General features: G+C 43.6%; 1 protein-coding gene across 1 annotated transcript; it reads left to right on the top strand.

The window, feature by feature from the left end:
- The first annotated feature begins 1,009 nt into the window (after window positions 1-1,009).
- On the top strand, window positions 1,010-2,485 carry CATSPER2 (cation channel sperm associated 2). The gene has a single exon (XM_020804555.3). The coding sequence runs from the start codon at window positions 1,010-1,012 to the stop codon at window positions 2,483-2,485; it is 1,476 nt and encodes a 491-aa protein (XP_020660214.3).
- Window positions 2,486-17,976: the final 15,491 nt, after the last annotated feature.

Genomic DNA, 17,976 nt, shown 5'->3' with positions numbered 1-17,976 from the left:
GAGAAGAGAGTTGCCATGGTAGTTATTGTAGTAGCCCTGTCGCCTTTGTTCTTGTACAATGTGACAATGTTTGCATCCTCCATGTCATGTGGTACTCCACCTTCCCTCCAGCAAAGACAGATTTCATACAGATTTCATAGAGCTCTTTACAACACTTCAGCAAGAATGTTATCTTTCCCAGGGGCCTTGTCAGAGGTGGGGGAATCCAAGGCCACTTTTATTTCTTCTAAAGTTTGTTTGCTGTCCAACTCTTCCAAGACAGGAAGGCACTCAACGTTATTTAATGCTTCTTCGGTTACTACATTCTCTCAGAGTAGTGCTGCACCCAGCGGTCCATCTGCTGTGCTCGGTCCTGGATGATCACACCTGTAGCAGCCTTCAAAGGAGCAGATTTCTTCTGTATTGGACCTAAGGCCTGCTTGATACCGTCATACATTCCCTTGATGTTACCCGTGTCGCTGCTATTTGTATCTGAGAGCAGAGCTGAAGCCAATAATCATTAGAACATTTCCTGGCAGTCTTTGTACTTTGCCACAAGCAACTCAAAGTCGTACTCATTAGGACAGGCTTCAAACCAGACGGCCGTCTTTTTGGTCTTCTTGCCAAATGTGGACAAGGCAGTGTTATAAACAGCATTCTTGAGATGTTCTCATCATTCGTGACTAGAAGGGTTTCCTCAAGTGCTTGGGGAAATTCCTCCACTTTTTTCTGATTGTGAGTCTTGCTGATGGTCTTCCTTCCTTTTTCGTGTGATACAATCTCTTTATTCAGTTTGACTCTGCTACATACCATGGATTGATCCGCATCGTAATCAGCACCCTGATAACTGCGTGGACAGCCTTGGAGTGATGTATATGGCCGAAGGACCACTTTTCTGCCCCATTCCTGTGCCAGTTGAAGGGGATGTCTGTTATGAGTGAGTATTCTTAACTGTGAGGTCATTATTGGATTCTTTGGAAAGAATGTTCTAACCTTCTCTGTGTTCAACTAGGAGCAGTGACAAGAAGCCATGTCACACTCCGTGGACTCAAGAAGTACCCACAAAAACAAATTCAACCCACTTTTCCAGGTGCACCCGCGAGCAGATGCCATTCGCTCCCAGCTGATCTACATCTTTTATTTGATTGACCACCTGCGAGGGCTAAGCCATGCTGTCCCACGGCACAATATTCGGGATTTCTTAGATGGGAAGAAGCTAAAGAAGTTGATGCTCACAGACCACCACCAGCTGGTGCGCTTCAACATCATGCCCAGCCGGAACATTCTGGTCACTGACGAGCAACGCTGGCGCAACCGCATTCAGGTGCGCTGCAGCTACTGGCCCCCGTTGACCATGTGGGCATATTCAGTTTTGAACAGCCAAGTGTTTAAGGGCTTCATCATCTTCCTCATCCTCTTGAACATGCTGGTCCTCATGATCTCCACGGAGATTTTGAACAAGACCGAGGATCACTTTGTGAAAGCGAAGATTGCTCTGGAAGTCATCATATGGGTCATTGTCCTCATCTTTATCATTGAGATTGGGATGCACTGTTGCATCAGCTTCCACAAGTATTGGCAAAACTCTTGGAACATATTTGACTGCACTGTCACCATCATCACCTTTATTCCCGAACTCTTTTACCTTACACACAAAACCCACACCGTGGCAGGCTTACGGATCCTTCAGGTTTGCCGCGTGCTGCGCTGCTTGAAGCTCTTCCCGAGACTCCAGCAAGTCAGAGTTCTCATCATGGCCATTGCCAAAGCCTTGAAAGCGATGGCTTTCATCCTGGTGCTCTTAATCTTCTTCTTCTATGTCTTTGCTGTATCGGGCATTTTCTTTTTTGAGAGCTACAGTCGCTCTGAGCGGGATGACCTAACGTTCAGCATGTATTTCACAGATATGCCCAACGCTTTGGTGACTATTTTCATCCTCTTCACGATGGACCATTGGTACGCTCTGTTGCGAGATACATGGAAAGTCCCAGAGATCAACAAGGTCATCAGTGGCGTGTTCGTCTGCCTCTGGCTTCTAATTGGGGCATTCATTTTCAGGAACCTCATTGTGGCCATCATGGTCACCAATTTCCAGAATATTCGAAACGACCTGAGCGAAGAAGTGGAGCAGATAGAGACTCAGCAGCAAGCAGACAAATTTAAGATGGAGATTATGGAGCAAAGACACAGCCTGCCTCAGTCACAGCTCGAGGGAGCCAACAGAATGCCAGAGAGTTATGCAGAGACACCGTCAACACATCCGCCTGCAGAGAATCATGTTCACACCTCACATGAACTCTATAATGGGGATTTGGACTGGGAGACCTACATCCACAAGAACCTGCCAGGACTCTATGAAGCTGATGATGATGAGAAAGTCGTGTGGCCCAGGGATTCCCTCTTCCGCTACTTTGAGCTGCTAGAGAAGCTGCAGTACAACCTGGATGAACGGAAGCAACTGCAGCATTATGCCGTGCTGGCTTTATCCAATCTGGAGGATAAGTAGTGGGCGCTGGAGGCTGATGATCCTTGCCTGACCCCAAATAAGCACAGGTTCTAAATATGGCAGGATACTAATACTAAATTCAGAGGTTTGTTTGTATTAAAGAATCTTAAAGACCACAGTTTGTGCTTGATGGCCTATATTCTTCTGCTCATTCATCTCCTACTAGGGGTTGTATGTCATCAGCACAGTCATGATGATGTCCAGCTTCCAGTTGGTTGGACAAGTGTACGGAACACTTCCCTGGAATTATGGTTGGTGAAGAAACCCGTGTTTACATAGACATACATGACTAGACCTCACTGTTGTGCATGGCTCTTGCACGAGCATGAAGCCATCACTCCACAAGCATGTACATGCTCGGGTGTTCTCCTTTTGTGATGTTAGAAATATCACCTTTAATATTTTCCTGTTTTGGGAAGTTTAACTCCATTGAGAACAGAACCGAAGTGCTCTCTTCCTAACGTCAGAGAGATCTGTCCTGCACCCATTATAATGCCTGCATGCATCTGGATATCTGTTTATGTGGGGGAGTGGAAGGGAGGGCCTGCTTCTGAGCTTCAGAATGTTATGGTTTTAAAATAACTCCGGAACATCTGTTGATCTTGCAAATAAAAACTGCTTCAAGACAGCAAAAAACCTGGCACTTACGAGCTCCTTGTTGAGTTCCACAAATGTGTCCCGTTTCGAAGGAATCCAAACGTCAAATTAAACAATAGCGATCAGCTTCTCTACCAGAATTCTTTTCCTCAGGCCGACAGAAAGCTACTCTTGAAAATTGCTGGTGGAGAACACGTGCGGTCTCCTCCCCTGTTTCCAGGCTGATTGAAAAAGCAGCCCTTCAAATTTTTTGAACAAAAATTCAAAGGTGCTCGGTTTCATACTGGGATTGATATTGAAGGTATAGAATGGTAAATTCAGATCCAAGCCAAAAGTGGTGATAGGTCTGTAGGAATGAGAAAAACTCTCATTCTCAACTTTGCTGCATTTCAGCAAAGTCCTGCATTTCTTCTGCCCCTGCTTTGTCCCTATCACTAAACACTAGATTTTCCTCCAACAGGGACATGCGAATACATTTTTGTACATAATGTATGGGCCGTAATGTCCACATATTGTATCCATTGCTTCCATTAACTGAAGCATGCACATCCAACATATGCATTTTAGTTGCTCACATTTTAAAACATCAACAGTTTTACTATGCAGCTCTAGGGGGTGGCTTTCTGCACATTTATTCTCCCAAAACACACGACAAGCTCATAAAGAGGCAGATCTCCAAAGCAAGATACGTTTTGTCTCGCAAAGACTGCCACTGGGCATGAAACTGATCTTTCAATCAAGAATCTTGAGTCCAGCACTATTCTTGTGGGGCTCAGTTGTCTTCTGCTTTGGGAGACAGACATCCGTTGTCTCTTAGAGTTACAGCTTTGTTGGGCGCATGATATGATCTTGAGTCTTGCCAATGGGACCAACAAGCAAACCCAGACACTATTATTTCACTGCCTGCAGTCCCAAGTTCTTATAATGATGAATAATGTCACTAGTGATCAATTCCTTCCAATTGCTGGAATGCTTGACCCAGACGTCAGTTAAGTTGAGCTCTGTCTCATGTACGATATTGCTTTCTTGCCTTTGATCTCCTCCATGCTTAATGCTACTGACATGAAGAAAGGAACAAACACTCTGATTGTTTAGCACAGGTCCATTCATCGTGGCCTGTTGACACCCCCATTTTCATTCCGTCCCATAAACCACTTGTGAGATATGCTTTCATGTGCTGTATCTCAAAAAGTTTTACGAGATGAGAGCTGAACAAAATGCAGTTGAACAACAGATCTTTACCCGGGAAAAAAAGGATGCCTTTGAAAACTTCTCTGAAACAAAATGTAAATGATGTAAAAACAAAGGGGGTCCAAGTGGATGTTTGTGATCTTCCCTCCTTTTTCCGAAAATAGCTTCATCTAGAATAATTACAAAGCTTAGCAGCTGAGATTCCATGAAAACGTTGACCCATAAAAGAAGCAGAGAATATGATCCTCTAATTATAAACAGGTTTATGAAGAGAACAAATGGTGATGATTTATTGCATACATGTCTGCCATCACCACTACAACCTTCACCATCTTCTGGGTCCTTTTTGACAGATAGAAGCTTTCCAACATCTTCAACAGGTGTCTTTCACCTGTCCTGCTACCAGATCCATTTCAATGGGAAACAACACATATTGAGTCTAGGACATTGCATATATGCTCTGTCATTTATCCCTTTCTTTATGAGACTATTTTGAGTTTATAAGATCATTCTTATATATTCATACCATCGGCAATGAATATTGTCCAGAATTCCCTCTAATTTTCTGGAGTGCTGTGTGGGGGCTCTGCCCTGTGCATGTGGTGTTCTGGCCATAACCAGAAGAAAATGGGTGGGGTGGCTGCACACTGAGGTGGCTGCATGCACCCAATGCAGTGCTGTGCTTCTGCACATTCCCCATGGCTTAGAGCATGGGTCCCCAATCCTTGGTCTGTGGCCTAGTACTAGTCCATGGTCTTAAAAGGCCTGGGTTGTGGAGACAGATCTTCCGCCCCCCTACACACAGAGATACATGCATGCTTCCCTCACATACCCCCATGCATGCACAGGCACCCCCACACACAGAGGCATGCATAACCCCCACATGCATACACAGACACCCCCTGCCCCTCCGCACACACGCTACACCCATCTGTGGTGTCAAAAAGGTTGGGGAACCACTGGCTTAGAGGGAATGTTAATGTTGGCCTTTACTTTGTGGCTAGTATTAGCTGCTAGTTGGATACTTCAAATGTGGAATGGTAGCTTCACTTGTCATTGGGTGATAGCTTCAGTTCCATAAGCAGCAGGGACATAATTTTATTCACTTTATGCAGTTGCATAAGAGCAATTACTTTTAAAAAAGTGAGCACAGTGTGCTCCTTAAATTTTGCCCCCTAGTGCTGGGTGGTTCAAAATTCTACAAGTTGGGTACACATTTTACTGACCTCAGAAGGATGTAAGGCTGAGTGAACTTTGAGCTGGCTGTTACAATCCACTGGGGTCAAACACTGACCTTGAGCAGAGTTTCAACTGTACTACTTAAGCGTTTTCTCCAACGGCAGGCTCTCATTTACATGCTTGACGATGCCCTGGTGGGAAAATCAGGTGTGCCATGGGTCATGGGAGTCTCCCAGGAGGAAAAAAATGCTCATACTTATATGTAGACACAAGGCCTAAATCCAGTGGAATGCTATCATGACAGCACCAGCATGATGAAGCAGTTCCCCCCTTCCTCATACCATAAGCCCAAGGTACCACTTGGAAACCATCTCTTAGAAGACTTCACAGTTTGGGGTACCTGGTGGAACTGGCACAGAGGAGAACAAATCCCCTTCCTGTAATGCTACTGCTGGGTTTAGTCCTATCCAGTGGAAGAGAATCCATTTTTGTGTGAAGGCCTCAAGCCACTGGTTAGCTAGGATCTCCATTTTGGTTATGTTCATGGCCTCTGTCAGTGGTGTTGTTTTTGAAGCAACACTTCTCAAAATAGTAGGGCATGGTTTATTTCTGTAGCTGTTTTCTGCAAGAGCATTGCTTACTATGTCCATGAAAACCACTGTGGATTTTCTCAAGTTCCATGTTCAGACATTAATTCCTCTATCTTGCAGAATCTTCTTGAGGATGGAAAATGTGGCCGTATCTCATTGTCCTCTTTTTCTTTCAATGGCTGAAGGGAAAACGGAGGATCCATGATAAGCTCGAGGCAGCTGTTGCATGCTGAGTCAGACCCTGGGTTTGTCTTGCCAAGTAATTATCTTTTCTCCCTGATGGACAGCAGTGTTTGGAGCCTTTGAAATGGAGCTACCAGAGGATGAATGAGGCAAAAGTGGTTTAGCCAGGTAGATTTGCACTTGTCAAATGACGGCGAGAATTCTAACTCAATTATACACCGGCATTTTTTGCTTCAAATTCTGCAACGTAGTTCTCTTCCCAAATATTGTATTATAAATATATAAAGCAAAACTGCACAAAGAAAGGTATAGGTGATGATTGGGGTGGAAAATGTGTTGCTCACGAATGCCATGCAACCTAATAAAATTCAAAGGGTTTCCCTTAAGTAATGCTGGATCCCCCCATTGCTGAAATGCCATCTCCCTAGAAACAGGGAGAATTTAACAAATGCAAGAGGCACCGTCTTCCTGGCAGAAAGCAGTAATGACTTGAAACAACTGTTAGGGAATGTGAAAGAAGAAAATGCCAAAGCAGGACTGCAGTTGGGCAGGAAGAAGACAAAAATCATGACTGCAGAAGAACAACATAACCTCAATGCTGACAATGGAGAAACTGAAATATTTTGTATACCTTGGTTCAGTCATCAATCCAAATGGAGACTGCAGATAAGAAATCAAGAAAGCAGAAGAAGCCTGAGACTAGGAAGGGCAACAATGAAGGAACTAGAAAAGATCAAGGGATCGCCAATCACTATCTCACTTTCCTTCCCTTGAGGGCTCCTGTTCTAGTCCATTGTTCAAAAAGGGACAGTTGGTAAGATTGAGAAAATTCAGAAAAGTGGATGGAGATTGCTAAGGAACCTTTTCCTTTTAAAGGCATCTTCCTTCCTTCCTTCCTTCCTTCCTTCCTTCCTTCCTTCCTTCCTTCCTTCCTTCCTTCCTTCCTTTTCATTGAAGCCTTGCAAAGACTAGAAATTAAACGGTCTCCAATCTTAAACTATCTATCCCAGAGATATGGCATGCAAGTAAAATAGATTAGAAGTAGAGATGGACATGAAACAAACCATAAAGCAAAAAACACCCATGAATCAGGCCATTTTTGTGGTTCATTTCAGAGTGCTTCAAGCAAATGCTCCTGCTCAAAACAAAATTAAATGCAGAACTGCTATCAGGATGTGTGATACATATATTGACTGTAACTTGAACATTCCAAATCCAATATCCTCCAAACTCACCCTGACTATTAAGTTCTCTCATACTCTCTCATACTCATACCCACGCTCTCCAAGTTTGGTGAAGATTGGATTTGGGATGTCTGAATTAAAACCCTCCATATCAGGTCCCCCCCCCCGGAAGTGCTCTTTAGCCAGCTGCTTTCCTGGGGGCACCTGCTTGGGGGTGGGGATCACTATAAATCGGACCTCTGAAAACCAATCTTTGCTGGACTTGGAGGAAGTGGGGAAAAGAGTCAGCTGAAGACTTATGGTGAGTTTGCCATTTTTAACTTGTGTGAGGTGCCATTCTACCATTGCCAGAATTCCAGAATCACACAAACCACAAAACAATTTCAATTCATCAGAAAGTTCATGGCAGTGTGTGGTTTGTGAATAGTGATGAACCATGAACCATCACAATCTGCCATTTTCCCAGTTCATGCCCATTTCTAATTAGGAGGGAAGAGGAAAAAGGTAAAACAATTTTTTCCCCAATGACACTTCTGATAATTGTGGACTGAGATGGAAAACATATCTGGAGCAATGGCCCTTGTTGCCTCAGGAAGCTAAAGGCAGCTGGCTTCCAAACTGACCAGCAGCTTCCCTTCCTTGGTTCTTTAGCTTATAAAATAGCTGCTGCAAGCAGATAACTCATTATTTTAGGAGGAGGAGGAGAAAAGCCCAGGTGACTTTTCTTCCGAAATTCTGCCTCATGGCAGCAGGTCTAGCTCTATTTCTGCCCTTTGCATTCCATCCTTCAAGATCTCAAAATGGCATGCATTGCTCCTCCTTGTTTTTCGTCATCACAACAAGCCTGCAAGGTAGGATAAGTTGAAAAGAAGTGCCCGGATCGAACTCACCCTGTCAGCTTTACTGCTGAGCAAGGATTCATGTCAAAAGCCTAACAGGTTGTTCACTAAGCCACTCTGGCTTATATCTGCTTATACGGGCTCATTTTAATTCTATATATTTATTTTCTATATATATAGTTCGCATGAATGAACATTCAGTTCCCCCCTCCCCAACCTCTGATCTTGCCAGCATCTCATAAAAGCACACCGTATTTGCACATATACTAGAAAGGAAGAAAAGAAGGATAATAGATTAGTGTCAAATGATCCAGGCATTAAGCAACATATATATCTTTCTAAGATACTGTTCTTGCCTTCTGCGTTACTAAAACAGACAGAGTGACTGCTTAAGTACCTTATACAGTTGCAGTCTAGCACCCGTTCTTCTTTTTCGCCTTCCTGCACATGAGATAAGTACATAAAAATTGAAAGTACTGAATTACATCTTATTTAGAGTAGAGCGTACGCCAGGAGAATGCCAAGCACCACCAGCCAAATATATTTTCCATTCAGCACAAGGGGTGTGTGTTTTCTTCTTTATTTTTTTTTCCTTTCGAAAAACTAACTCAGTGGGTGTAATCCAATTGTTACCCCTGAGCACAATGATTTTGCAATTTGCATTCAAATCTTTTATTTCGTTTCAGGCAGACTGATCTATCAGAGCAGATCATGCCTCTGTCTGTCTCTGGAGAACCAAAATGAAGACATTATTACCCTGAATTTCTAGTCGTGCAGAAGCACCTTTAGAATAAAGGGGAACAGTAGAGTTTTCCAGGGTTTTTTCTTTATGTATCACTTACTGTTGATTTCTATCTCTCCTTAAAGCACTTATTTTTAACCCCACATTAGCCTTGGGAGAATGGTGGAGTTTAGCACTTTCCCTTAAAGGTAATGAGAGCATCATCGGTAAAATACCTTCAGTTAGATCAATGGTGCCCAACCTTGAGTCCTCAGATATTCTTAGATGAAAACTGACAGAAGATTTCATTACTAGCAGTGCTGGTCAGGATTTCTGGGGGCTGTCATCCAAGAACATGGACCACAATGTCAGGAACCACTGAATTAGATTAAACAAAGAACCTCCAGGCTCCAAAAGAGAAGTTCTAACAGGGAAGTAGATATCTTATTGCTCCCCCAACCCCGGAATAAAGACACGAGACAAATAGATATGGATTAAATGATGGGCCACACTTCACTGATGATCATTCCGAAGAAAAAATTGTTGCTAATCAATTGGCAAAGGGGGGCCTGCTGTAATGCGGAAACAGATAAATCAGTAATCACACGGGCTAGTCCCCGGACCCAGGTTCTCACGGTCTTAAGGACAGCAGGGACCCAGCTGGCTGCTAATAAACACCCCCAGACCTCAAGCCATCTTTACTGGATAACTGTTGGTCCAGAAGTGGCCCAGCACATCTTTCCCGCCCAGCTGCTATAATCGCATGATCCGCAGCCCTGCGAGGTCCGATGCGCTGATAGCTTACCTGATCTTAAAGTGGGACTCACTGAGAAATACCTGTTTTTCCGCACTACCCGGCAGTGCAACCAACATTTCCACCCTAAAGATGCCAACAACCCTCTTCCAGTGTGGGATAGGCAAAAAAAATCCCCCCCATCCAATGGCCAATCAGGATGACGGTCAAAAATTCCTATCTGATCCGGCCCCTTAAAGAGGCGACCAGAAAAACTCACACTAGAAAAAGGGTGGGCAGGTGGTTACCTTTGAAAGAAGAGGAGGATTAGAGAGGAGAACACCCCTTATATAACCAGAGGCATTCTCCCGCTCTTCAAATCAATCTCGTTCGACCCCAGTAAGTCTCATGCCATCCGTGGGGGGGGGGCAAAGCTCACTCATGCTACCCAAAGCCTCGTAGGCTTGGTAGCGACTTCGTCAATATGTTTAGAAGGATTTTTCCCCTTACATGTTTCTTCAAGAGAATGTTTTCTCCAAGAGGGAAGAAATAGCATTTTAAAGAGAAGTTCAAACACAAATTCTGAAAGGAAGGAAAAGAGGAAAGGCTTCGGCTTTTTCTGGGAAAAGACTCATATGCCATTCCTGTTTGCTGGGTAGTGGAAGCTCTTTATACATCATTCTGAATCCCATGGATACAGGGTCCACATAAGCTCTAATCATGAAACATGGGACTGGGGGCTAAATCCTATGAAGAATGACTAAAAGAACTAGGTATGTTTAGCTTAGGGGAGACATGATAGCAATCTTCCAATATCTGAAGGATTGCCACAGGGAAGAGGGCATCGATTTATTCTCCATTGCATCTGAAGGTAGGATAAGAACCAAGGGGTGGTTCTCCCTCATCAGAGCGAGATCCAACCTGGAAGTAAAGAGGAATTTCCTGATGGTGAGAACCATGAAGCAGTGGAACAGCTTGCCTCTTGATGTTGTGGGTGCCCCATCGCTGGAGGTTTTCAAGAAAATACTGGACAGCCATTTTTCTGGGATGGTATGAGGTCCAGAACGGTATGAGCTTTCCTGCCTTGGGCAGGGGGTTGGACTAGAAGACCTCCAAGGTCCCTTCCAACCCTATGACGATTCTATGTGGAGAGCCCTGGTCAGATGGCCTGTGCTTGCTCCACCCCATTGTCACGTTTGTCATGGAAAGGGGCTGTCCCCCAAGAAAATAGAGAAGTCTGTGTGACCCCGAAACCAGGTTGGTTGCATTTCATTGGAATGTGGGCATCAAGACCAACCAGAAAATGTATCCTCCAAGGTTATCCAGCTCTCCTGAGCAGTTTTGAGAGCCTACCATGGGTTGGGCTAAGCTGAAAAAGGAGAGGACTCCATGGCTTCTGCTGGTCCTTTCACTCAGTCCTGATGAGTGAAGTAGCTTCTGGCAGCAAGTAATTGAGAAACTTGCCTGTTTGTGCTCTTAAGTTCATCTCAGTTCCACATGTGTTCAATCACCAGTCTGTTTTGCCCTGTTCCCCATTTAATCTGCAACTGGCCAAAGACTGGTGAATTTCCTCATTGCCAGGTGAAGAGAAGGGTGTTTTGTTATAGCAAAAATCAGATGAGGGATAAAAGCAAAACTGACAGATTTTCCTTTCTCTGACAGGAAGAACTTGACATCTGAAAGTTTCAGGTGCAAGAATTTAAGTCAAAACGAATGATTTCCACCCCTACTTCCATCCTTGTGTGGTAGTACTAAAGTAACAGCTGAAGAAACCCCTTTGAGAGGTGGCGAATGCTAGGTATTTAGGTATTCGTTGGAGCAGACTGAAACACTCCTGGCATCTGCCCTAAATGGTAAGTTGTAGTGAGGGAAAAAGCATCTTCTATTGTTGCAATGTTCTGTCAAGTTATATTTGCGAAGGCTTTCACGGCCGGGATCTAATGGTTGTTCTGGGTTTTTCGGTCTCTTTGGCCGTGTTCTGAAGGTTTCCTGATGTTTCGCCAGTCTCTGTGGCCAGCATCTTCAGAGGAACAACCATTCTGTCAAGTTACCTCCAATTTATGGAAACCTTAATAGAGTTTTCAGAGCATGTGAGAGCATTAAGGAGTGATTTCTCATTGCTCTCTTCCAGTGAGCTTTCTTACTAAACAAGGATTTAAAGTCAGGTCTCTTGGGTCTCATACACTATCTGCTACACCTGAGGTGCATACCACCTATGTAATTCAAAAAAAGCCGCCTGCATCCTGAAATCACCAAAGACAGCTTGCTGCTGCCAACAGCATCAGACGACTATGGCCTATGCTTTAAATTATACTAGAGAGGGTATCTACCACAGTCATAGCGTTTTGGTGCCTTTTTAAACATCATCATTGTCATAATTGCTATTATTTCCTCCTAGGGTCTCCTGGGATTATTATTACTATTTTTTTAAAGTGTTGCAAAGCCCTCAGAATTTTCTGCTTGAGACCTCTGTTGTTCTACGAAGCCTCGAAGTGCAGCATTAGAGTTTTCCATCAGAAAACTCAAAGTATCACATGATGCTGTGACAGTTAAAGTGGTCGTTTCGTTTCGTTTAGTCATTTAGTCGTATCCGACTCTTCGTGACCCATGGACCAGAGCACGCCAGGCCCTCCTATCTTCCACTGCCTCCCGGAGTTCTGTCAATTTCATGTTGGTTGCTTCGCAGACACTGTCCAGCCATCTAATCCTCGGTCGTCCCCTTCTCCTCTTGCCGTCACACTTTCCTAACATCAAGGTCTTTTCCAGGGAGTATTCTCTTCTCATGAGATGGCCAAAGTACTGGAGCCTCAGCTTCAGGATCTGTCCTTCCAGTGAGCACTCAGGGTTGATTTCCTTTAGAATTGATAGGTTTGTCCTCCTTGCAGTCCAGGGGACTGTCAAGAGCCTCCTCCAGCACCACAGTTCAAAGGCATCAATTCTTCGGCGGTCTGCTTTCTTTATGGTCCAGCTCTCACTTCCATACATCACTACAGGAAAAACCATAGCTTTGACTATTCGGACTTTTGTTGGCAAGGTGATGTCTCTGCTTTTTAAGATGCTGTCAAGGTTTGTCATCGCTTTCCTCCCCAGAAGCAGGCGTCTTTTAATTTCGTGGCTGCTGTCACCATCTGCAGTGATCATGGAGCCCAAGAAAGTAAAATCTGTCACCAAAGCAAATCTGTACCAAAGCAGTTTAACTATGCACTTTCAATGTCTTTTGGGTATATGATCTTCACATTCTCTTCTTCCGGCTTTGTCTACTGGATATGTCCACCCCGCCTCTGCTGACAGTCCCAGCGATTGCCATCCATGTTCTGTCCACACTTTCCTGAACTAAACCTCCTTCCCACTGTAAAACTTTGCTTCATGCTTGCTTTTCTTACTTGCTCATACGTTGGTTGTGGAAGTTATGGAGGTTGGAACAGTCAGGGTTGCTATATGTATCACCTTTAGTTCCAGTAAGTCTTGTATATGAGGCCAAACCAAACATGAACAGTTCACAACCAGAAGATGAATGTCCTCAAGTAATCAATGAATACCACAACGGGGAATCTCCTCTCTTGTAAGAGGATAAAAACTAGTTTCTTTTGTTTGGAAAGACCTTCAAGACTTAAGCACAGAATTCTTTTGCACTTTCTAAATCATGAATTCTGCATGAATCATCTCTTTGCAACATTAACCTATGCTCACCTCTAATTTCTGGCTATCTGATTCACCCAGACATAGTCACAAGACTGAGGTAGGTGGTCCAGACAAGATCCCCTTGGACTTAAAGGTGGAGATCATAAATGTCTGGTGTTATCTGGGGAAGTGAATCTACTCCAGGTTTTAGCTCAGACTTCAATTGTATTGCCCAAAAGTTCAGCACCTTGGACAGAGTACATAAATTCAGACTAAAAGCTGGAGTTGCTTCACTGTCCCTGTAGCATGGGAGTCATCTGTCTTTCCTTTACTGTGAGCTGTTGAAAGACTGGTTCTTGGTCCCCGTGAGCTCATTTTGAAGGGTCTGAAATGGAAGGTCAACAATAGATTATTGCCTTTTTTTTTTTTAATTGAACCACTTCTCTTCACCCTTGTTGTGAGAAAGCTCTTGTTCAGACCAGGAATGCTGAGGACCAATCAGAGGACCACATCCTTGCATTTTCTAGTCTGCTGTTCCATATGTTGCCTCCATCTGTTGTTAGCTACACTTCCTCAAGAGGTTACTGCCGTAATCTGGTCAAAGTTGGATGTGGGCTGCATCAGGGAGAGAAAGAAGCTACATGTGTTGGCAAAGGCTTGTCAAGTGGAAAAAGAACACAGCCAAGGGCAAATTAACAGAGTTCTTGAAGATAGATCATCTGGAAGTGGAAGCACTGGGGAAAGAAGCCAGCTGGTAAACCTCTCCATGAGAAGCCAGTATTTCATTTGCTATCCTTCCCCTCCTACAACATATTTGAAAATTCTCCTTCCAAGCATACAAAAAAGTAATTAAGAACTTTTGGAGAAAACAAGAGTGAGCAAACTAAAAGCTGCAAGGCTGATCGTAAAGTACACAAGGGACACTATCACCTTGAAACTTTGTAAGTAATTGTAACAAGTTATTGCTGTATGTCCTTTCTTCACTTTACTGATAAGCACCATTCTGTTGATAAGTTGGAATACCCACATGGTGCACCATCATAATATGGCACAGCTCCCTTGTAAGCCAGCTCTTTGGCCTTGGTTTATTAAACCTACATCAGTGATCAGCCTGAAGTACTCATGATATATGGAGTGAAAGACAGAAATACATGATCATTGAACTTGAGTAAACTCCTGAAAGGTTCGAGTTAAGGCCCTTGGTTTGTCAACAGATGGCTGTTGATAAACCAAGACCCAGCACCTGACTCTCTACATAATGGAAAGTTAAAACGGATATTTAGCCCAGCCCATCACAAGAATTTTCCATGCATGTTGGCCTTAAACTCCTGTTGAAGTCAACAGATGTTTGTGTTAAAGCCTTCAATTAGATGATCCCATCGAACTAATCTCTATATTTTATGAAACATTGGCTGGTATCCTGTGGCTGATCCCAACTAGAGTAGGCCTGACAACATAAGGGGGTTTACCATTTAGTGTTGACTTACCCTTCAGTTATTGATTCACTGGGTTGACACTGAGTTGGAACTACCAGCAGAATACTAGCCATTTCAGATCAGCACTCATCACTGTTTTAGGACAAAGTTGAATAGAGGAACAAAAACATAACAGACAATGTAGACATGGCAGTGGGATGAATATGACAGATAGAAGTTGCTGTAATTTCCATATTGCCCAGTATCAAAGGGAAGAGGAAATTTGACTAAATGCTAAAACCAACCAACCAACCAACCAACCAACCAACCAACCAACCAACCAACCAACCAACCAACCAACCAACCAACCAACCAACCAACCAACCAACCAACCAACCAACCAACCAACCAACCAACCAACCAACCAACCAACCAGTTTCTGATAGGAAAATCTCTTTGAAAGTTGAATGGACTAGTTCCTCCTTTTTAACTGATGTCATTAACTAGAAGATTCCAGTGACCTAGAGGCTTTCTGGCTCAGTTTACTTTCTCACCAGCAGTCTTAGAATTTCAGCCAATAAGAAGCTGCTGCCTTGCTCTCTGTCTGTCTGGTTGGAGCTCCATGATATCTGCTATGGGGGTGCTTCTGCATACATATACCTCTTGATGCCTTCCATCATATACTTCATAACTGAACTCATGAAAAAAGAGCAAGCAGGGACACCCCATTGATCCCCTCTATAATGAATGCAAGTCTCAGTTGAGCACCTTTGTGAAACTCCCATTCATTTCAATTGAGGTTGAGTAAGAATGGTTCTGCTTTCTTCCCATGTACTGCCGAATATGCCGCAGGGTTTTGCCTTCTCTTCCTTGCGTTCATCCTTGTCAGGGCTTCATTCAACGGGAAGGCTGCTTTATTTCATATTTCATATAAATTTGATATTTCGGCAATAATCCCAGAGCGATGGGTTATTACATTCCTATTTAATCATCATGAGAGAGACCAATGAGAGTGGATGCTTTTCTAATAAATCATTCACTAATCAGGCAAGGCAGCTAAGTAATTTTTGGAGGATTATAGTGTTTATGAATGATAATTTATCATCCTTTGGCTTCTGAGAGGAGAACTCATAGCATTTTCAGATGTTTAAAGATGCTCACTTGGGGTATTCTGAGAGGTATATTTATTAAGTTCACAGTAGAATTAAAGTCTCTTTTCCTTCAAAATGAAGCTCTGCATTCCAAAACTCACAAGAAAAGAGCTCCATAAGTCAAACTAAGGACCTGCAAACACTTTCAGGAACATGAGTTCTCATCTTCCTGGGTGATGTGCCAATAAAGTTGTGCAGTAGCATTAAATGTCAAGTGCTCTTCACCTGATCAATTGAATCAATTCATGAGCCACATTCAGCCATTATAGAAGAGTGCATACTCAACCAGGTGTAGCAGTTGTGCCTCTTCCATCATGAATTCCATCGCCATCCTATGTATGGAAGGTAATGAGTCCTAACCTTTGTTGTTAAGTTGTGTCTGACTGTTCGTCACCCCATGGACCAGAGCATGCCAGGCCCTCCTCTCTTCCACTGCCTCCTGGAGTTGGGTCAAATTCATCTTGATTGCTTCGATGACACTGTCCAACCATCTCGTCCTCTGTCATCCCCTTCTCCTCTTGCCCTCACACTTTCCCAACATCAGGGTCTTTTCCAGGGAGTCTTCTCTTCTCATGAGATGGCCAAAGTATTGGAGCCTCAGCTTCGGGATCTGTCCTTCCAGTGAGCACTCAGGGTTGATTTCCTTCAGAATGGATAGGTTTGTTCTCTTTGCAATCCAGGGAACTCTCAAGAGTCTCCTCCACCACCATGGATTAATTCTTTGGTGGTCAGCTTTCTTTATGGTCCAGTTCTCACTTCCATACATCGCTATTGAAAAAACCATAGCTTTGACTATTCAGACCTTTGTCGGCAAGGTGATGTCTCTGCTTTTTAAGATGCTGTCAAGGTTTGTCATTGCTTTCCTCCCAAGAAGCAGGCATCTTTTAATTTGATGGCTACTGTCACCATCTGCAGCCTTCCCATTGCTGTATGGATTATGGAGCCCAAGAAAGTGAAATCTGTCACTGCCTCCATATCTTCCCCTTCTATTTGCCAGGAGGTGATGGGACCGGTGGCCATGATCTTAGTTTTTTGATGTTGAGCTTCAGACCATTTTTTTTTCGCTCTCCTCTTTCACCCTCATTAAGAGGTTCTTTAATTCCTCCTCACTTTCTGAGTCCTAACTGGAATTTTGTAAAGAGGCAAAATGAAAGATTAATTTATTTTTTAAAATTTTGGCAACATGCTGATGCAGACTAACATGGTTCCTTCTTTGGAAATTGCATTTTGCATAGAATCTCTCCATATGAATTAGAGATCCGGTTAACATGGGTTCCCAGTTTAAGCAAGAGCTACTCTGAATAGCGTAGTTGTCCATTTTAGATCGTTGCACTCTCCATACTGAACCAGGCATTGGAACCCGGAGATAGAGGGAATGGTGCTTGATCCTCCTCCTGGTGGGTACACATGCTTCTATAATGTCTAAGTAGGGCTATGGCCCACCTCCTCTAAAGCTGCGTTGACGAGGACGTTCTATGGAAGGTGTTACATCTTCATATTTGATGTCAACAGTTGGGGTTCAGAAATGAACTTATTCTGAATGTAGAACTTCTGTTCTTGAAAGGTCTATCTTGCTCTGCAACCTGTGATTCTTGAATTTGACCCATCAGAGAATCTGCCCATGCTGCTGGTGTTTGAGTACCAAAACAATCAAAGCCATAATGAACAATGTGGTGCCTTGGGCAAGCAAACATTGTTTCTCACCTACCTCCCCCGAGCTTTTTCTTCCTCTACCGTTGCCCTGCAGTGCCACTGGTACTGTTATCTTCTTCTCCTGTCACAATGCTATTATCTTCTCCTCCTGCTTGGGCACAGAATGCAGGGCATGTAAACCACAGCTGCACCACCCCACTCTTCTTCTTTTTTTGGCAGAGCAGAGGAATTCCGTAATGTAACAATGATGGGCACAAGAGCAGAACTTTGCTTCCTTCTCAAGTGTGGAAGAACTTGGGTCATCTCTCTGGAGAGATCCTCTGAAAGTGAACGGCACTGGGAGATGGTGCTGTTATTTTCCTGACAGTCAACTCACCTTTAATTTTGGCAGCCTCTAAATTCTGGTATCTTATGGCATAGACCAGCTAACCTTT

Source organism: Pogona vitticeps, chromosome 4, assembly GCF_051106095.1.
Source record: "Pogona vitticeps strain Pit_001003342236 chromosome 4, PviZW2.1, whole genome shotgun sequence".
In the NCBI taxonomy this organism is placed as follows: Eukaryota; Metazoa; Chordata; class Lepidosauria; order Squamata; family Agamidae; genus Pogona; species Pogona vitticeps.
The sequence above is the reverse complement of the archived record's forward strand: the minus strand, read 5'-3'. Positions and strand labels throughout refer to the sequence as shown.